Source organism: Ceratotherium simum, chromosome 27, assembly GCF_057802395.1.
Source record: "Ceratotherium simum simum isolate JZ-2026a chromosome 27, ASM5780239v1, whole genome shotgun sequence".
In the NCBI taxonomy this organism is placed as follows: Eukaryota; Metazoa; Chordata; class Mammalia; order Perissodactyla; family Rhinocerotidae; genus Ceratotherium; species Ceratotherium simum.
The window spans coordinates 12206620-12229336 of NC_141926.1; the positions used below are offsets into that span (position 1 = coordinate 12206620).

A 22717-nucleotide genomic window follows, 5' to 3' on the forward strand; every position below is an offset into this window, starting at 1 on the left:
CAAGGAAAATTTCTTTAATCTAGAAAAATCAAACCAAAAGCCCCAGAACAAAAAAAAAAAAAAAAAAACTTTCTTCCAGGGCTAGCCCCAGTGGCCTGGTGGTCAAGTTCGGTGTACTCCACTTCAGCAGCCCAGGTTCAATTCCCAGGCATGGACCTACACCACTCATTGGTGGCCATGCTGTGGCGGTGACTCACGTACAAAATAGAGGAAGACTGGCACAGATGTCAGCTCAGGGTGAATCTTCCTCAAGCAAAAAAAAAAAAAGTTCTCCCATCAAATGAGTAATTATTATTTCTTCCATTAAATGAGAAATTATTATTTATCTCAAGTTTTAAAAGTCTGTGACCCCATCTCCCTAATCATTCATTTCCTTTTTAACCATAGAAGGTTCTGTAATATCTCTGGCAATGTCAGCTCTCTTCAAAGCTGACTCTGATGGCAGCCAGGGAAAGCGCCTGTCAAGAGTACCTGGGACTCTTTATTGTAATTGCTTCTTATGTACTGTCCTTCAGCTACACACTGTAAGGGCGTGGAGAACAGGTGGAGTACCTATTCACCATGATATCTCCAGGGACCATCAATGCCTCCCACATGGTAAATGCCTATTAAATAATTCTGAATAAATACTCTAAAATGTCTTTTTTTTTTTAATTGAAAAAGGAAAGGTTGTCTATCTTTTGATTATCCATTCTGGGAATTAAAATCCTGTTGGTGTCTGTGTGTGTCTGCCTGAAGAAAAGGCAGCCTGTGGCTAGAAGCTTTCTAAGCAATCACCAGGAGACAAAACCAAAATATTATTTTTTTAATAAAGAAAAATTCCTTATCTTTAAAATATATTTCATTCACACAAGAGAATCATGTATTGCTTCAGCAGCAATATACTAAAATTGGAAAGACAGACAAGAGATTGCCTTAGCCCCTATCCAGGTATGGTACCAAATTTATGAAGCTTTCCATAAACTATAGTGAAGATTCCCTGACATATTTTTTAAAGTGAAAAAAAAAAAGTACAGAACAATGTAATTAGTATGATACCATTACAGTGGTTTAAAAAAAATTTACACTAAACCCCCAACCTCTCCATCATATAAACCTTTATATTACTACATATGTCTACAAATACAGAGAAGAAAGTCTGAAAAAATACTTAACTGATAACAGTGGTTTGTTACAAGAAAAACTTGTGCATGAATGTTCATAGCAACATTATTCATAATAGCCAAAAAGTAGAAACAATCCAAATATCCATCATCTGATAAATGGATAAACAAAATGTGGTATACCCATGTAATAGAATATTATTGAGCCATAAAAAGGAATAAAGTATTGATTCATGCTACAACTTGGATGAACCTTGAAGACATTACGCTAAGTGAAAGCCAGACACAAAAGGCCACAGAACATACAATTCCATTTATATGAAATGTCTGGAACTGACAAACCTATAGAGACAGAAAGCAAATTAGTGGTTGTTAGGGCCTGGGCAGGGGGCGGGGGGAATGGGGAGTAACTGTGTCACGGGCATGGAGTTTCTTTTCGGGGTGATGAAAATGTTCTGGAATTAGATAGTGGTGATGGTTGCACAACTTTGTGAATATACTCAAACTACTAAATTGTAAAGAGAAAAAAAGGACTGCATTAATATATTACTTGAATAATTCTCAAGGGGTGGCGCGAGAGCACGTGAGCTAACTGTGGGGCTGCCACAGCGCTGCGTACCTCTCGTCTCTCGATTTCCTTCCTCCGCTCCTCCTCTCTCTGACGTTCCAGCTCCCGCTGCTTTTCCAGTTGCTTCTCCAGCTCCAGCTGTCTCTTGCGCTCCTGTTCCTGGCGCTCCCGCTCCTTCCTTTCCTGCTCCGCCCGCTCCAGCTGTGCCAAGCGCTCTTGCTCCTTGCGCTGCTGCTCCAAGAGAGCCTGTCTGCGTTTCTCCAGTTCCAGGTTGCCACGTTCAAAATTCTCACGCTTCTTATCTTCAAACGTTACTTTAAAATAAGAAACAGAACAATTATGCAAAGTCATGATTTCCAACATACTATTTTCAAAGGAAAAACTCAATGGCATATTGGAAATTCGTAGTATAAACACAAACCCAGAACTCCCTAAGCTTCCTTTGCCTGTGCCCTTGTTAATAAGCACTATGAAATGCTCTTCATCTAACCTCTTTGCTTACATACTCTCCCCTCCAGGAGGAGCGCCATATCATGGTATTCAAAACACCAAACACAGTTTCTAGAATAATCTTTCTAGAGCAGTTCTGCATCATCACCAATCTCCTTTCCTTCCCTGATACTCTCTCCTTTCCCTTCTCCATGACCTTGATTCAGCACTTGAGTCCCTATCTCTTCCGTACCATGAATCTCTCTCTCTACCTCTCTCCCTTTAGCTTATAACTGTGCTGATGTGTCTACTATTCCAACAAAAAAGAGAATTTCTTTTTTCGCTGAGGAAGATTAGCCTTGAGCTAACATCTGTTGCCAATCTTTTTCTTTTTTTGCTTGAGGAAGATTAGCCCTGAGCTAACATCTGTGCTGATCTTCCTCTATTTTTTGCACATGGGTCACTGCCACAGCACGGTGACAAGTGGTGTACATCCACGCCTGGGATCCAAACCCACGAACCCAGGTCGCCAAAGTGGAGCACGCAGAACTTAACCACTACACCACGGGGCTGGCCCCGAAAAGATAATTTCTGAAAGCAGAGGTAAGAAGGTGAGTATCCTGTGTTTCACACTGAAGAACAAACTGTGCTCTAATCATTAAGTAGATCACATTCAGCAAATAATTTTTTCTAATCCATTGTTCAGTTTATTTCTTTGAGAACACCAATTATGAATTTTAGACATATTTCCCAGATCAATCATTTTTTCTCTAATCCTTGCTAACATTTTGTTTACAACCATTTTATTTTACTTTTTTTTTTTAATCCTCCATGTCCCTTACTATGTTTTCAGCAGTGTCTATTCAATTTTGCGTTTGCCTCACATGCTTCTCCTTGGAACCAACCCAGTTAAGGGAAGTTCTTACTGCCAGCCTGTGTAGCATGTCATTCCATTGTTCCCAATCTATTTCAAGAACTGTCATTTCACACTTTGTCTTGAGATCTGTAGCTGTGAGCATCCTTTCTTGGCTTCTTCCCACATTCCTGTCTGGCCTTCACTGCTTTAGACAGACTTTCCTCACACACTGTAGTTAGGGATTAAAGATCAAAGGTGGCGAGCATGTTTTGGTTTTCTTCTTCTTCTTGCTCCTTTAGTGATTTCTGAGAGGGCAGCATCCTCTTTTACTTTGCCACCTTAAACCTGAAAGTCCCCTCAGCCACAGAAAGGAATGAAGTAATGATACATGCTACAATGTGGATGAATCTCAAAAATATTATGCTAAGTGAAAGAAGCCAGACAAAAAAGGCCATCCATTGTATAATACCATTTATGTGAAATACACAGAACGGGTAAATCCAAAGAGACAGAAAGCAAACTGGTGGTTGCCTGGTGCTGGGGGGAAAGGAGAATGCAGAATGACTGGATATGGAGTTTTCTTTTGGGATGACGAAAACATTTCAAAACTGGATAGAGGTGATGGTTGCACAACACTGTAAATGTACTAAATGTCACCGTCATGGACTGTGTGTCCCCTCCATCCCCCCGCAAAGTCATATGTTCAGACCCTAACCCCCATTGTGATGGTATTTGGAGATGAGGCTTTTGTAATTAGGGTTAAGATAAGGTCATGAAAGTGGGGCCCTCAAGATGAGATTAGTGGCCTAATAAGAAGAGGAAGAGAGAGAGATCCTTCTCTCTTTCCATGGGCACACATCAAGGCGATGTGAGGACACAGCAAGAAGGCAGCCATCTGCAAGCCAGAAAGAGAGCCCTCACCAAGAACTGAATTGAATGGCACCCTGATCTTAGACTTCCTAGTCTCCAGAACTGTGAGAAACAAATTTCTGTTGTTTAAGTCACTCAGACTACGGTATTTTATTATGGCAGTCCAAGCTGACTAAGACAGCTTTACAATTTAAAAGGATCAATTTTATGTTATGTGAATTTTACCTCAATTAAAAAAAAAAGCAAAAACAAAGTCCCTATATATCTTTTTAATTCCAATATCTGGCCCTATTTCTGCTACACAGGAGGCACATAATAAATGGCTGTTGAAAGAAGGAATAGCATGAACAAGGAACTCTGATAATGTCACTTCCTGTTCAGAATTTTGAATATTTACTACCAACAGAAAAAGAAAATTCCAAATTCTAAGGATTTCTGTCCTTATTTGCCTTTGAGACTTCATTCCCATTATTATCAACCCGAAACGTTCCTCCTTTTCTCTTGTAATGACCCTATTCATTTTCAAGTCTCGACTCAACTGTGACCTCTTCCATAGAGATCTAATTCCTTGTTTCTTCCCCAGTCTATGCCAACCAGCCATAAGTAAGCTCTGCATCTATAACACGGTCTTCAGGAATTTATCACACTTCCGCACTGCTTTGGTGATTGTTTATACGGATGTGTTAAATCCTCAATTATATTATAACCTTCTAGAGGGTATGGACCACTTATTACTAACATTTAGATTCTCCACTGTACTCAACACACAGCCTTGCACAAAGAATATTTTCAATAAGTAGTCTATCAGTGAACAAAAAGCAATTCAGTTTAAAGAGGAAACTGGGAGAGCTGGCGTCCTGAGCAGGTCAATTAACCACTGAGCACTTTAAATGCAGCAAAATGACACTGACAAAGTATTTAACATACAGAGACTCTATGATAAAGTTCACTTGTTCCTTAGTATCAATTATCTTATCATTAATAATTCATAGCCACTTTAGAATATTTTAATAGTATGATGGATTTATCATTGTAAATGAGCATTATTTAAAATAGGTCCATATTAAATTTAAAATAGCTTCCTGTAATTGAGGAGTTTCCAATTCTCTTATAACAACATGAGGAAATAACAGTAGGCAATTTTACATAATATTTCTGCACTAGTGGTATTAAGCAACCACCTTAAAACATTTATCAATTTTGAATATTTTACAGATAACATTTATAAAATTTTTGTTTAGTAGTAAATAATCAGATTTCAATTTAAAAGTTAAAACAAGGGTGCATTATGCATTAGCAAAGTATATAATGTTCTTAATTCTCCACATATATCCAAATCCAAAAGCATATTTTAAGTGTCTCCTTTCTGACTAAGGTCAGTTAAAGGAACACAGCAAACATGTCAAAATTTATTTTTACCTCCATCTTTGCCTTAGAGATAGAAAAATCTCGAATATGATATAACTCAAATATAAAAACTGCCTTACCAGGTAATTTCTTTTCTAGTTGTTGCTGTTCATCTTCTAAAACTGGTTCCTCTGGTAACCTCTGATCTACCGATGTTGAGCTTATCACAGATATACCACTGCCAGATCTAACTCTTCTGCAATTGTGGAAAAAAAGAAAAAAGAAATGAATTCATGTAAAGCTATCTTGGTAGAATTGAGCAAATTATGGAAAAGAATTTTTAAAGATTATTCCATGTCATGGAGCAAATTTCATTTGTAGTGAGAAAAAGATAAAGTTTTGGTCCTCTCTATACACAAAGAGTTTTTAAAAAATGAATATTTGAACATGATCAGACTCTGAGTGCCAAGCTTGTTCAAATGGTTAGAACCCCACCAAAATTAGGGCAATTCCAAAGGACTGAACTAGTGAATAATCCTCAAATGGCTAGAACACTGCCTGGGACACAGTAAGTGTTCTCTGTTATTACAATCACTCTCTTAAGGATCATTAAATTCCTCCAAGGGAAGATCAGCAGCTCAGCTAAATGGGAGCATCCTCCTTTCCCTTTACAAAGTCTCTCCATTTTACCACTTCCTAAAGACACGAAATGTCTACACTTTACAGTCCTTAAAGCAAATCACTTAGTTTACTGATTAGTTTCACTTTAAATCATTAACTTTGCTCTTTTACACCAACCTACCTATCTTTTTTCTATGCTTTATTAGCCTCCAGTGTTAAGTGTCTCTTGTAGTGATTCTTGCAGCTGTGAGGTCTCACAGACAAACTGCCCAGCTCTGGGTTCCCTGCCACACAGTCTCGGCTTTCTCAGCTTGCTCCTGTCCCGCGCCTGCACTGACAGTGACGGCTCCATTTCTCTTACTTTTATGGGGATTTTTCCCCTACTCTTTCCTAACGTCTGAGGAACTAGGACAGAAATTTTTACCTGTGTTTCTTTTGCTCTTCTTTGCGCTTGTAATATCTCCTATTTGTCTTTCAAGCTAAAGCCTTGAGACACAGCTGTCTGGGAGGAGGTGTGTGCATGAGTGTGTATACGTGGGAGACACCAATCACTGCATACTTCTCCCAGCTGGACCTTGGTCTACCCTCTCGACATCTCCACTGAGACTGTGTTCCAGTCTAGAATAATTTTCTTTACTTATCTTCCTGATTATAATTTTGACATTTCAGCATTTTGTTACCTCTCCAATGTACAGAATTCACAGGCAGAATCTCCTTGCTTTATTTTCTATGTCTGTGTTCATACTGTTTAACTGTTAAAATTTTTGGTGAGCTTCAACTATATAGATTGGTACAAAAATCACCAACCTTTTGATGTTTTACTTGATTGTTTTACTAACATACTATAAGCACTTTAAAGAACAGAATAGGCCCAAGATTAACACAGAACCTAGATAAGAGGATTTTCTTGAATTCATAGATATTTCATTTACTTGCCAGGAATAAAAGTGACTGTAAGATACATAGCTAACAAAGTCAAGTTTGAAATTTACATACTTAGCACATGATTTCTTATAAGAGCCAAATGTTCCTTACCTAAAGGAAGGTGGAATGTATTCTGGAGGCAGGACGGGTGGCAGTGGTTGGCCAGACATAGCTACATCAATTAGGTGCATAGCCAGGATAAATTCTTCCGCTGTGAGTTTTCCATCTTGATCAATGTCAGAAAGATTCCTATTCAACAAAAAGTTAATTGCAATCTAGTTTTATGAAAATGCTTGCTTGTTACTATTAGCGATTTAAATGTTCTGTTTTCTTATTCAGACTCTAGGCCAAGTGACACTCTCTGTGCCTCAGTTTATAAAAATAGTACCTATTTCATACTACTGTTGCAAAGATAAAAAAATCCATATAGTTGCGATGGTGGTCAGCATTCAACAAATGTTAACTATGATTATAATTATACTCTTCTCAAATCTTGCAAGCACATTTAAAATGTATCATATACACATTCTATGTGTCTTTTTTTTTTTTTTTTTGAGGAAGGTCAGCCCTGAGCTAATATCCATGCCAATCCTCCTCTTTTTGCTGAGGAAGACTGGTCCTGAGCTAACATCCGTGCCAATCTTCCTCCACTTTATGTGGGACGCCGTCACAGCATGGCCTGACAAGTGGTGGGTCGGTGTGCGCCTGGGATCCGAACCCGGGCCGCCAGCAGCGGAGCGCACGCACTTAACCGCTACGCCAAGGGGCCAGCCCCCTATGTGTCTTTAAAGACTATGCTTGGCAAATTATCAGGTCAGACAATAAATATGTAAGCTTTGCAGGACACACAGTCTTTATCACACTGAATTCTGCCATTGCAGCAGAAAAGCAGCCATAGACAAGATATAAATGAATGGGTGTGGTTGTTTTTACAATAAAACTTCATTTGCAAAAACAGGTGCAGGCCAGATTCCGCTCACTGGGCTTAGTCGGCCAACTCCTGACCTAGGCCTACAAGGGTGGATCTTTACGGCCTGGAGCCACCGAGTCAAGGTGTTCTCTGCTCAGTCAAGGTGTTCTCTGCTCCGTAATCTCAGGTTTCAATTGCCACCATTCTTCATAATCAACTTGCCCTAGCAGCTATTTAGAGTAAACAGATTTTTCTAGCAAGTCCAACAATGTGATTTTGCTTAACAACTTCTGGATGCCAAAAGAAGATGAAGGACAACAAAGCTGTTCACTAGAATGCCAACAAGACAGATGCTACATTGGGAAACTGGCTTTGCTGATGCCATAAATCAAGAAACTCCTCTTAAATCTGAAATTTCCTCAAGTGGCACAAACTCTTTTTTTTTAAAGGTATACTTTCCATACAGTAACATTCACCCTTTTTAGAGAACAGTTCTGCAAGTTCTGACAAACATATGCAGTTGTGTAACCACCACAATACACAGAACAGTTTCATCACCACCCAAAATTCCCTATGTCTCTTTATAGTCAACCCCTTCCTTTGCCCCCAGCCCCTGGCAACCAATGATCTCTTTTCTGTCCCTGGAGCTTGGCCTTTTCCAGATGCCAGCCTCTCAGTCTTAAAGAGAAGAGAGCCACAAACGAAAACCCCTGCCTGCCACTCCTTCTCCTCTCTTCCCTTCCACACCCCGACATTAGCCGCTCCTGGGTAAATCCGATTAGAAGGCAGGTGAAATTCTTATTTGTTTTGTCCCCCATACTTGCCTCTTGACTTGCCTATTTACAATGGTTGAAAATATTTAATTAAAATATCTTTTTATTGTGTAGAAGGAGAATATAATAACCTTCTAGTAGGAGAAGTCTCAAGTATTTTTTTCAGAGGGCAGGTTATAAATGAGAAACTTAAAATAAACATTTCAATATAGTCTAGTGTCATGAAAACAACCTAATAAACTGCCAATCAACCTCCATAAATATTAGATCTTAAGTTTATATTTCAGAGGGCCCTAGAATACTGGTACATATCCAGACTTAAAGAGGTCTGGATGTGTCACAGACATAAGATGTTTATTACCTGGTCTATTATTACGCCATTACAAAAGGCAGACCCTTTAATACAAAGCAGACTAGAACAGGATGGGTGAAGGGAGCAGCATAGAGCTTGACCACCTAGGAAGCAACCACATCAGTGTGCCCTGAAGCAAAGTCACGAACCTAGCATGTAAGCAGCACAGACCAGGTTTATTTTCCAGACAGAATCAATGAATAATGCATAACTGAGAGATACACACTTCTTAAGAAACCATTCTGGCTAACATTTAGATGTAAGAAATCCTGTAGGATCTAGGCAATGCTCATCAATAGCTACTGAAAACCATTACAAAATAGATGAAAAGACATGTATGTGCCTCCTGATGAAAGTACACAGTATCATCTCTGCTATAGTCCTGCAAAAAAACAAACCAACCAGGGGCTGGCCCGGTGGCGTAGTGGTTAAGTTTGCGTGCTCTGCTTTGGCAGCCTGGGGTTCACAGGTTCGGATCCCAGGCGTGGTCCTACACTACTCATCAAGCCATGCTGTGGCAAGCGTCCTATATATAAAATAGAGGAAGATGGGCACAGATATTACCTCAGGGCCACTTTCCCTCACCAAAAAAACAAACAAACAAACAAAAACCCAACCAAACGTGAATCTGAGGAGTGGTTGTCAACCAGGGATGATTGTTTTGTACCCCAAGGGACATTTGTCAATGTCTGGAGACATTTCTGATTGTCACAACTGGGGGTGGGCATCATGCTACCAGAATCTAGTAGGTAGAGGCCAGAGATGCTACTAAACAACTTTCAATGCGCAGGAGAGACCCTACAACAAAGAATTATCAGGTCTAAAATGTCAACGGTGCTGAGGTGGAGAAACCCTGCTCTAGATCTAATTACCAATCTACAGGAAATACAGGAATAAATGAACACCACAGGATGCAATCATCAAAAGTTAGACTATAAGAAACTACAGGACAAATGATCTGGGTTTTTTTTTTTTTTTTTGCAGGGGGGAGTAGAGAACAAGACAATGCAGAGTTCATAGGTTAAAGGACATTTAAAAGACGTATCAACCAATTGTTGCAAAATGTCGATTTATTTCAGTCCTGATTTGAACAAATCAACTATAAAAAATTATGAGGCAACACTATCTGATTAACTTAACGATAAAAATTACTATTAACATTTTTAGGTGGACTACTGGTATTATAGTCATGTTGAAAAACAAACTCCCTATCTCTTTTGGAGAAACAAGCTGAAATATTTGTAGATGAAAATGATATAATGACTGACATTTGGCTTAAAAGGGAAAAAGTTAGACAGGTAATCATCACAACTCACTGAAAAATATCCTCCTATCCAAATATCCTCCTATAAATGACGGTATTAACCTAAGGACTCATGAGGCCATACCAATTTAAGAAATAAAGTTCCCCTATACAAACCAAGGAACTTTTCATTCTTTACTTACCATATTGAAGCCAGCTGAGCCTGTGGTAAACTTGATTGCATAAGGATAGTTCTTGCTTGGGGACCTAAACAGAAACCAGGGAACAAATACAAAGATGAATCAGCAAATCCTCACTGTCCAGGAAGACCAGTGATCCCCACACACGTACTGTGCAATCTCGGGCCATCACAGCACTTTAAACGATATTTGCTAGTACCCAAGAGGCTTTTTAAAAAGGAAACTAAGTCCCAGGGAAAAAGGTAAGTATCACAAAGCTCTACATACTCAATAAATTTTTGTTAAATGTATGTTTAATGAAAAATGAGTACATAAAAGTCTGGAGTTTCAAAATATAACCTGCCTTTTTGTCCGGATTACCATCTCTATTTGTATCAGGCTTTTATTTACAGAGCTGAAACTTATTCTTTCGAAATTCAACATCTTCTGCCTGCTGCCTCCACCATGACCACTATTAGACAAATTCAGAGAAGATTCAGAGAATCTTAGAGGAGGGAGGTACCTCAGAGAGAATTCTTCTAACCATTTCATGATACAGACTTAAAAAAAAAAGTGATTTGCTCAAGGTTGCACAAATGACTAATATCATAACCATTTCTTATGTTAGCAATAAAGAACTCCGAGAATCTCAACTCTCCTCTCAAAATCAGCTCTTGCTCCTTAAGATATTTGTAAACATCTTCATTTCTGGCATGAAACTAGCCTTAGATATCAGCCAAAGGCTACAATGGGAGCTTTTGAGTGTTTCAATAAACCACTGTTTGGGAAAGGGAGACAAATATGTCTTATAGCCATCACTGACTCTCAAGGCACCTCATCAAAAATCACAAAAGTGGTCGGGGCTGGCCCGGCAGCACAGTGGTTAAGTACGTGCACTCTGCTTCAGCAGCCCAGGGTTCGTGGGCTCAGATCCCGGGCACAGACCTACACACGGCTCATCAAGCCACGCTGTGGCGGCATCCCACATACAACATAGAGGAAGACTGGCACAGAGGTTAGCTCAGCAATAATCTTCCTCACCACCCCCCCCCAAAAAAAGTCATAAAAGTGGCTGTGTTTTTGCACAGCAAGCAGTAGCAGTGAGGAATCTCTGAGAACCACAGCAAGGTTCCAGCACAGGAGGTGCCAGAGAACGGCAGAAACAGCACTTAGGCGGGGGCGCCAGGCCTGCTTCAGTCTAGAATTTGCTGAGTGACTCGGGCAGGCAGGTTCCTCCTGTTGGACTCTAGTTTTCTCATTTCAGAGGTCCTTTCCAGATTTACAAGTTGATGATTCATTGTATAAGAATCTGTAACGTGGAGCTTAGCATGGAGCTAGCACAGAAAAAGTGCTCAATAAATGGGAGTTAATATTACTGACAATATTTTAACTTTCATTTATATATGAAATATGGACAGAAAAGCACACATGAATATATACATGTGTATTTTTACACATGCACATGTATACAACTTAATTAATTTGCCAAATTGAAAATGGTTAAGTAAACAGTATCCGGATCACGAAACAGCACCCCAGAAGCCCTCTAGAGCTCCCTTCTCATCATCCCCTCCCGCCAAGTGTAGCCTACTTCTAACAGCACAGTGTGCCTTCTGTTAAGTCTGGCTTATTTTGCTCAACATATTATCATGTGTAGTTGTAGAACATTAATCCTAACTACTGTATAGTATATCATTGTGTGAATATGTCACAATTTATTTATCCATTCCACTGTTGATGGGCAGTCAAGTAGTTTTCAGTTTGAGACTGTTATGAACAGTGAAGATTCTAAGTTTTGGTGAACTTGTATACACATTTCTGTTGGATGAGTGTGTGTGTGTATGGGGAGCATCTAGAATAATAAGCAATCTTTACTGAATTAATGTGAAAGTTCTAAAGGTTCTGTGGTATCCTGGAATGAGGAAAGTTCACCGATCATTTTATTTAGTCTCTAACATTGTATTTAAAATGTTGGCAACATTAAAGTAGAACTAGCAAAACGCTAGTGAATGCTTTAATTTACACCTGTAACAATTCTGTGCACTTCAGAACTATATAAAAGAAAGTCACTATTTCATCTATTCCCAATAAAAAGTGTAACAATAAACAAAAAGAACCAGCCCTAGACCTGGATATCAGTGACATGGATTCCAATCCTGACTCTTCCCACTCCCTAATGACATATGACACTAACAAAACTACTTTCATTCTCTAAGAGGAAGTTCCTTCATCTCTGAAATGAGGGAAACGATCTAGAACAGGGATTGGCAAATCCTGCAGGCCATATCCAGCACACTGCCTGTTTTTGTAATAAAGTTTTATTGCAACATAGCCATGTCCATTCATTTAAGCATGATAGATGGCTGCTTTCATACTACAACGGCAAAGTTGAGTAGTTGCAACAAACAGTGCGTGGCCACAAGCCTAAAATATTTACTATTTTGGTCTTTATAGAAAAAGTTTGTTAACCCCCGTGCACTGGAAGATCACACTATCTTTTGCAATTCTAATACCTGACTCTACATGTCCTAAGACAAGATAGTGAAACATTAAATTAGATCAGGAACAGTGAAGATAGCATCTTAGCATAACAAGACAGCATGAAATTGAGCTCATCCTGTGGAAGCCTATGTTCATAAAAGGATATCAGCCTTGGAGTACTGGCTTATAAGGAAACATTATGGAGATAAACAGAAACCTCAAGTTCACAAACCCTACTTTGGGCATCCATGTTTGGGTAAGGAAGCACGAATGAACAGAGATAATTACATTAAGTTACCATTTTACTTCAAACAATGACTTTAGCTTTTGTGATTAATATACAAATAATCAAATAGCATATTCATTGTTTCAGAACGCAAGAATATAATAAAATATCTCTTTGAGAAAAGAGCTAGCATTAATAGGATTATCAGAATTCTAGAGCTACTTACATAACCTTGATTAAAGAATGGGCCCTCTTAATTTATAAGACTGTCTCTTTTAAGTGCACCCAATAGCATACAAACCAAGTTATGAAGGAACAAAGGGGTGCCCACCCAACCAAGTGTATCAGCTAAATCAACCCAGGTAGTCAATGGGAGTAAACTGTGCCACTGCTAAATTAGCTGCACTTTCCACAGTGGATAAGCTCACATCACAAACTCAGAAGTTCTCACTGTCTTCTGCTTTGGGACCAATCGATGGCATTCTTATGCCCACAACATACTCTTAAAGATGGAGCCAGAATTTGATGTTATTCAAAAGAAGTATGTGAAAGTAAAAGACAATCTGATCAGGAATCCCTCGAACACCAACAGTACATTATTAACACCGGGCATCTGCCACAGGCTGCAGCACAGATCAGCTAGGTTGCAGGTTATATGCAATTCTTGGAGTGCTACCTATAATTCCCCCCCCACTCCAAAACACACGTATAAGGACAACCTAGATTCTCCACTAATTGATATTAAAACATAAATTTTCCACAACTCCTATACTTTAACTGGTATTCCTAGCACTAGGATGTCACAACTCCAAGGTTGAGAACTACTGCACTAGACTAAGAAATTGTAATTATATGCAAGTTTTTAAGATGCTTTTTAGTTCCTTTAAAACAAGAACCCACAAAAAACAAAACCATGAAGGACGAAAAACAAGAAATTAGGAATACTAAATTATATATTTCATTTGGGCCTCTTTATATTCGGGGACTTTTTATTAACTTTCTTGATATTCCTCTTATCCTTAAGCTGAATGAGTAACTGCTTTGGGGGTTCGGGATTCATACAATGATCTTTGTATTTCATCCATCTCAGCAAACCTGCTCTGCTTTCATTAACAGTCTTATTTAGGCTAAAATACACCGTATATTGACTCCTCATAAAGGCAAAACTACATTTGTTTTATTTATTCCTGCAAATTTTCTGTAAGAAATTATTCTATTTAACATCGACTGTACAAAGATCTGGTTTGAAAATCAAATTCTCACCTTCAATTCTTTCCGGGACAAAAGAGTAATAAGTAATATACCGATAAACATTAGCAAAATCTGCTCTTTCCAGTATATTTCAAATTTTACTGTCTTTCTCAGATATTAAAAGTTCTAAATATTCGAGTGCCTGAGTCATTATCTTTGGGATGTAGATACTGAACTTCAGTCATAAAACACACATCCTACCAAGAAAGAGAGAACTTCTATATGATTGTTATATCTGAATACTATTGTAATTAACTCACAGCAAACACCAACAACGTTTTGAAGAAACGTTTTCAGATTCACTGACAATGTAGTCCTGGGTCTGTATGGAGCCCTGGTGTCAAACCACGTTACACAGTACAGTCATACATCGCTTAACGACAGGGATACGATCTGAGAAATTCGCCATTAGGCAATTGTGTCGTTGTGCAAACATCATAGAGTGTGCTTACACAAACCTAGATGGGATAGCCTACTACACACCTAGGCTACACAGGACTAATCTTATGGGACCACTGTCGCATATACCGTTCATCGTTGACCAAAACATCGTTATGCAGCACAGGACTGTACTTAAAACTATATATTGAATGTTACTTCAGTGCCCGCATAAGCTGGACTGGTTTTTGATGCTACGTATAAAAATGACAGCTACTGCTTTAGCAAAGAGTGAGCCTGGCATACAGAGAATTTGCGTATCTTATAATTCCCCCCTTCAGATACAAATACACGCTTATTTGAGATGACTGCTGAGATCCTTTACAGGGACGGGGTTCAAGATTAGATCAGAATCTTTCAAAGTCTCACCCAATCCTGACATTTTTAAACAAGGATGCATTTTTTTGGAAGTAAAAATTGCAACTGTAAGTGATAGCAAAAAAATAATAGTAAGAATCAGAAATTAAAAGTGTTTTGTGTTATATACCAGTGCTTCTCCACCCTGGGAAAATGAACCCATTCTCCCTTCCTTTCAGATTTGCTAAAGGTCGCTACATTTTTCCCTTTTACACTTAATGTTCATATCAGGTCTCTATCTTCCTTTATTAACATTATGCTTTTCTTTGTAACTTTCTAATCAATTTGAAGTGTTTAACCCCTCATTAGAAAGGTTTCTGAATAGCATCCAAAAATCATTTGTACCCTTCTAACATAGATAACAGAATCTTTTTTTAATCCATTGAGATCATAAAATTTAACTCTGGCCTTTTATATATGAAGAAATAAGATCCAAATAGGTAAAGTGACCACCAGGTAGTTAGTAGCAGAGCCAGGTTTCAAACTCCCCGACCAGTCCCCTGTCACCCTGCACACTGCCTTACACACTGACTCTCTGAGTAGGCAGTTTCAAGTTCATCTACAAAGCTGGACTTCAGAACTTGAACCAGTTTTTGTTCACAGCAGTGCTCCTTCACTAGTGCTTTGATTTGCACACTAGTGGCATTCTGTGTGCAGGAGGATCCTTGGTCTGTGTTCCATTTACCAAGAAGCAAAGGGGCAAAAGCCTGAGGCACAAGAGAATAACATAACTATAACATTATCAGTAAATGAGAACTCAAGGTAAGAGGGACAATGAAAACCTTGTTTAGAAAAAAACAGAGAAAGACATTTGGAAAATATCATCAGTCCAACATCTAGAAACAATTTGCATTTAGAACAAAGATCATATTTCACTAAATTAATTCTTATTTGTAAGTACCTGTTAAGTGTCCACTCATAGTTTTATCATGACTATTGAATAATTGTCTGTATTTCAGTCTGGATGACTGAGGAACAGCCCATTCTGCCACTGGAGGAACACTGAGGGGGAAAAGAGGAAAGAGAAGAAAAAATGATTAACAGTAAGAAATAGCCTATCTAAGTTCTTTAACAGTAAACTAAGAACTTCTCTAGAAAATTAGCTTTAACATTTTATTCACTTTTTTTTAAAATTTTTATTTATTTATTTTTTTCCCCCAAAGCCCCAGTAGGTAGTTTATGTCATAGTTGCACAGCCTTCTAGTTGCTGTATGTGGGACGCGGCCTCAGCATGGCCAGAGAAGCGGTGCGTCAGTGCGCGCCTGGGATCCGAACCTGGGCCGCCAGTAGCAGAGCACACGCACTTAACCGCTAAGCCACGGGGCCGGCCCTTTTTTATTCACTTTCTAATCAGTATTTCTGAATCATCTGTAATGAGTAACTTCTATTCTTTAAGGTTATAAACATTTCTCTCAAAACAGATAAGCTCACTATTTTTCTAGAATTAAGGGTAAACACAACAGATTAAGTGGCTGCTTCAAGTTATAGATACAATTTAATAATTTAAAGCTTGTACAAAACTATGGACAATCTCCTTGGAACTGAAGCGATACAATAATGTTCAGGCTTTTGTAAACTTCTAGAACAGTTCTCTTTGGGTTTAAAAAGTAACGCTGACAGCAAACAAATAATTGCCTAACTTACTACACACCAAAATACAGCATGTATTTCCTAATGAAGGGAAATTCTTTCATTCTGGTAAGTTCAAATTCCCACAAACAGAGAGTTTCCCAAAGAGAACAGAGCATTTCCAGGGTCATGGCAAACCAGCGCAGCGGTAACGGAGAGAGCTCCGCTTTCTTGACTGCGATCTAGTTCCGACCTTTCCTTGCCAGTGCTCAGCAACTCTGACCTGAGGAAACCCCTGTTGGTAGTCGTTTGGGTCTCAACCTCCTTAGCGATGAGTTCCTCAGAGCAGTTCCCACACGGGTAGCACACTGGTACCTATGGCTTGTTAAGAGCCCAACGTCAAGGGGCCGGCCCTGTGGCTTAGCGGTTAAGTGCACGCGCTCCTCTACTGGCGGCCAGGGTTCGGATCCTGGGCGCGCACCAATGCACCGCTTCTCCGGCCATGCTGAGGCGGCATCCCACATACAGCAAGTAGAAGGATGTGCAACTATGACATACAACTATCTACCAGGGCTTTGGGGAGAAAAAGGGAAAAAAAAGAGGAGGATTGGCAATAGATGTTAGCTCAGGGCCAGTCTTTCTCAGCAAAAGGACGATTGGCATGGATGTTAGCTCAGGGCTAATCTTCCTCACCAAAAAAAAAAAAAAAAAAAAGAGCCCAATGTCAGAATCAGGCAATTTAAACTCAGTGGCTGAGCTGACTGTGAAAATGGCATTCCACTTACAGGAAAGATTATAACTAATGCCCATTTGCAATTTCCTTTCATTTCAACAAAAATATCCATTTCTCACGTGTAAAAGCAAAACTTGAATCATAAATTGAACCTCTTAGTTCTCATTTATGTATATTATCTATGCACTTATACCTACTATATACACTTCTTAAAGCACAGATACGGCTCCCAAACACTTGAAAAGTACCTATATAAATTCACCTTCCCAATTTTTATAAATTTCTTAATAAAAAACACTTACCAAGATCTAGTCCACTCTGAGTACTGCTGCAACAACTCTCTCATTTTAAACTAACTAACATTTTGCTGATTCCAACTCTGGCCTATTTGTTAAGAAGCTAATTATCTTTCTCCTGCACTCTAGGAATGTAGGGTGTTACACACAGAAGGTGTCCCAGATTATACTTATCAAGTCATAGTCTTCTGCCAAATTCCTGAGAATTTAAATAGACTAAAAACTTTTTAACAGGTAACCAAAAAGTTAGATGTCATACTACAAAAATAGGCTAGAAATTTAGATTATTGAAAAGATGACTACCTACAGAAAGCAGTTGTTTTAATCGCATTAATGTTCGCTAATACTGATTGTTTATTCATTCTAATAGCAAAAATCAATTTTAAGAGAGATTTCAAAATCCCTTGTGGGGAGTCAGAGAAAACACAAAACTTCAGCATAGTACAGGAGAGCGAATAAAGAACATGGAATTTGGGCCGGGCCCGTGGCTTAGCAGTTAAGTGTGCGCGCTCTGCTGCTGGCAGCCCGGGTTTGGATCCCGGGCACGCACCAACGCACCGCTTGTCCGGCCATGCTGAGGCCGCGTCCCACATACAGCAAGTAGAAGGATGTGCAGCTATGACATACAACTATCTACTGGGGCTTTGGGGGGAAAATAAATAAATAAATAAATAAATAAAAATAAATAAATAAATTAACTCTATAAAAAAAAAAAAACATGGAATTTAGTGTTAGATGATCTGAGTTTAAATCTGACTCCGCTGCCCTGTAGTAAACTGTAAACCATGGGTGAGGAATATCGTCTCTCTGGATCTGTTTCCTCGTGCACAATTCTGAGACAAAACCTACTGCACAGGTGGCTGTGGGGTTGAATGGGATTAACGAGATATATGGCACAGCAGATGCTCAATTAATGTTCCTGCATCTTAGGAGCAGAGCTTAATTAAGGGGAACACAAATACCCGTATACCACAGTTCACTGAATTTTTTAGAGCAAACTTTCATGATTTAGAACCCATGCCTTAAAATCAAAAAGAACTCAGTTCAACTCTTAGCTCTATCACTTATGAGCTATGTTATCTTGTGCAAGTCACAAAGTCGCTGAGCTTCTTCCTCATCTATAACATAGAGAAGATACTACAGTCATCCTATGGGGAAGAAGGTGAGCACTCAGAATTAACATGCATAAAGCATATGGCACAGTGCTTTTCAGTTTATGGAGTTTCTTTAAATCATTTTTTAAAAGGTAATGAATTACTGAATTATATTCAACACGCTTTTCTCTTTAAAGTGGAAAAATGATTTGATTCACTTAGGAAAGATTTCTAATGAGGACTGAAACAAGAAAAAAGGGAGTTGTCTTCATTTACATCCCCTTTTCATTCTAAAAGTTTTGAGATGGCTTACAAAGAGACTTAATTTTTCATCTTAGTGCAGCAGTAGGCAAGGGAAAAAATTAGGGTAAAAAAAAATACATACATATATACATGAAAGATAATATGAAACCAGGAGTGGCCAAAATACAAGCAGTAAGGTCATGTAAGCTTTGCCAAAATTGAGCCACATATTTGATTAGTAACAACTGTCCACTAATCTGAATAACTCACTTCATAAAAATTGATCTTACATAAGGTTTTACTAATAATCTGTACAGACTTCATAAGATTATCTGAGATAGAACTTAAAGCCAATTGTGGCTCTAATCTTCATATAAAAAATTTTATACATAAACTTTTAAATGATTAACACGAAACAGTTAATTTGTTTTTTTCTCTCATACCTAGTTTTATTTTATTAGTTTTAAACATTTACTACTACCTATTTATTATCCTCTTAAAAAAACAACATGCAAAGCCTTTAAAGGAAACATCATGCCCTTGATTCTGTCATTTCTGCAACAAATGATAAAATCTAGTAACATTATCCAGAATTAAGAAAATTACAGGCATTCTACAAAATAAAAGAAGATAATAAATACAGAACATAGCTAATTCATTTTCAAATTTATGAATTAATCAGATAATGGCTTTAACAAAACTGCCTATTTAAAAACAAGCAAACTTACCTAGCCACGTCAAATGATTGTGCCTTCTGTAACTTAGTGTTTAATTGTGACCCTGGACCAGATCTACTAAAGGAAGAACTCTTTGGCAATGTGGCTGCTGTAAAAATAAATAAATGTTGAATAATTTTAATTCTACAAAACTAAGAAACTTTTCCCTCTTTACAAAAATTAAAATGCACAGTCATCAAATCTGAGGCAGAAATTATTGCTCCCTTCTCACCCTTTTGGACTCAAAAGGCATGATTCCCTCCTTGCCTCCTGCCCTCTTGCCAAAAACGTTTCTAGATTTACTTGTTCCTACTGAAAATCACCTTACTAAGTAGTAATGTTTACATCTATAAAATTCTACTCTTTATTAAATATTTAGTATCACATTTTACAGGATCTGTTCCAACAGTTAAAGAAGTAACAGCTTAAATACATAGATGGTATAATCTTAACTGCACTGAAGGAGCTGAAGTATTAGTTCCAGATGTAAGAGCCAAGAAGTCACAGACGTGCAGTCTTGGCCAGATAACATGTGATGCTAGGGAGGGTCAGCTCTCGTGTCTGCTTCTCATTCAGGCTGGTTAGCTGTGTGTCAGGAGAAAAACTCTGAGCCTTAGCCACATTCCCCTCATCCTTGCCTCCTGTCTTGCAACACATGCCATTAGGCACAAAAGAAAACAAGACAGAGTGCATGGATTCACTGATACTACCGGAAAAACAATTGCAAGCACTTTCTCGGCTGCCACCACATCTGCAGCCATGGTCACGCGTGAAAGATGAACCACACGTGACAAGAAAGTCTTCTAAAAAAGAGGTATGTTTAGATTCTTTGGCTATAATTTAGAGACATATCCTGACAGATGTAATAAATCCAGGGGACTAGGCACAGAAATAATGATTCAGATATAATGCTAAAACCCATGCTGTCATCACTACTGAATTTAATCAGGCAGATCCAAAGTACCTTTTTAAAAAAACACTTTCCATATTGAGATGAATTCATTGAGATTTGTTAGACTACGTCTATCTATATCTACAATTTATGCTTTCTTTTAACTAAAGGGAAAAAGACTTGGAATAAAGTCTCAAAAGGAAATTAACAAAACCAGGAACTTTTTAATCTTTTCATTCAATTAAGCAAGCATGTAATACTACAACCTTAATATATTTAGTCATTTAACAGACTTTCTTCCCCCTTCTGTCTGATTCACTCCACCTCCTCCTCCTCAAAAAAAAGCAATGTTCTTGTTTTTCTCCTACATAATTCTACTCTGAAAGGACTGGCTTGTTTATTAGCAATTCACGGCAGCTGAAGAAAAGTAGTAACTGATACATGCAAATACAACATGTTCAAATGCTGTTCAAACTTCAGTTGCTCTTGTGAAGCCCTTGAAAGGAAATTATGTTCTTGGTCTTAGCTATTGGGTTCACCTTTGTCCACAGCGGCACCCAGAGCCCCTTAATTCCATTCTCCTTTCCCTCTCTCTAGCCTAACACATCCCATTTAATGTGTTGAAAAAAATGAGAAATTAAACGAAAAAAATGAAGATATTTTCCTCTGGAATAAGATATCATTTAAATACAATCAGAAGGAGAAGATTTAACAAGAATGAGGAGTAAAATAGAAGGAGAAGATTTAACAAGAATGAGGAGTAAAATAGAAGTTGTAAGAATTTAGCCTGTGGTTTCAGCAGGTCACATACTAGGACGACCAAATGCAGGCAGAGGTTGTATAACAGGGGGAGCCCCGTTAGCCAGGGGAGGCACTGCTGCTGTAGGGACAGAAGATACGAGGGTTGGAGACATTCCGACGACTGGAATGGATCCCATTGGCACTGGAGCAACAGCTGTGAGTGGTGGCATGCTGGCGATACCTCCTATACCTGTGAAGGAAAAAGTCCCAACAAATTCACATTAAATCACATTTCAACATTCAGTGATAACTAATCCAGGATTGCCTAAAGAAAATCACATTCCAGTTGTAATATATTCCCATTTAAAATACGAATTCAGATTAATCATTTTGAAGAGGACCAAAAATTACGTCAAGGATCACATCAAAAGGGCTCAAGACCCAACTTGAAGAGAGATCTACTGGCCAAAGATGAGGATCAATAAGAATAATAACTGCAGTGGACTGAAAGCCACCAAATAGAATTAAATTCACAAATTCATAATGATATTTAAAAACAAATAAACAAAAAAATTGGTAATTGGTCACCAGAGGTAATCAATTCATTATTTCGAAAATAGTAAATAAAGGGGGAAAATAAATCAAACATTCATCCTGCCTTTCCTTTACATACTGAACCTCAGAGTAACCAAACATTTGATGGGGAAGTTTCTCCTTAGAGAAATATTCTAACCAATAAACGAAGAAATGAGAGAACTAAAATAAATATTTCCTTTCTTTTTTGTTTCTCTAACCCAGCTTGTGATATGTATCACAATAATTATCACAATATATCACAATAATTATCAGAATATATCACAATGTGACATCTGGTCTTCATCATCCTGGTTCCTGGTTCCCGGCACAGAGCTCCTAAAACCCTTGTAATTTCCTGAGTGATAGGAACATCTTTTGTTATAATATTTGGTCTTGGTCCCTGGTTCTTCATATAAGAGCTTCTAAGACCCTTGGAATCTCTGGAGTGTAAAAGAGTGTCTTTTTGTATGCTAATGAGGTGACTGGGGGCTGGGTGTCCCTACATAGCTGAAGGATGGAGGCTGGTCACAGGAACGACTACCAAGATGACCAGTGCATGATTAGAAGGTTGGAACTTTCAGCCCCCACCCCCACCCCCACCTCCACACCAACCTCATGGGAGGACAGAGGGGCTGGAGACTGAGGTAATCACCAATGGCCAATGCTTTAATCAACCATACCTACATAATGGAACCTCCATAAAAACGCCTATACTCCCGGGTTTGGAGAGCTTCCAGGCTGGTGAACACATCCACGGGCTGGGAGCGTGGCACACCCCAACTCCACGGGGAGAGAAGTTCCTGCACTCAGGACCCTTCCAGATCTTGCCCTATATACCTCATCTGCCTGTTCATCTGCATCTTTTACAATACCTTTCATAACAAACTGATAAACATTAAGTAAATGTTTCCCTGACTTTTGAGCTCTTC

The 22717-nt window shown here is 38.6% G+C and overlaps 1 protein-coding gene across 1 annotated transcript in view; it reads right to left on the bottom strand.

Moving 5' to 3' along the window:
• ITSN1 (intersectin 1) overlaps positions 1-22717 on the bottom strand; it is a 207935-nt gene that overhangs the window by 100742 nt on the left and 84476 nt on the right. The window contains exons 6-12 of the mRNA XM_014786824.2: positions 21283-21462; positions 19592-19688; positions 15830-15930; positions 10200-10263; positions 6830-6967; positions 5314-5429; positions 1723-1985 (exon numbers count right to left, since the gene is read on the bottom strand). Of these exons, the coding sequence (XP_014642310.1) occupies positions 1723-1985; positions 5314-5429; positions 6830-6967; positions 10200-10263; positions 15830-15930; positions 19592-19688; positions 21283-21462 (959 nt within the window). The remainder of the gene's footprint in view (positions 1-1722; positions 1986-5313; positions 5430-6829; positions 6968-10199; positions 10264-15829; positions 15931-19591; positions 19689-21282; positions 21463-22717) is intronic.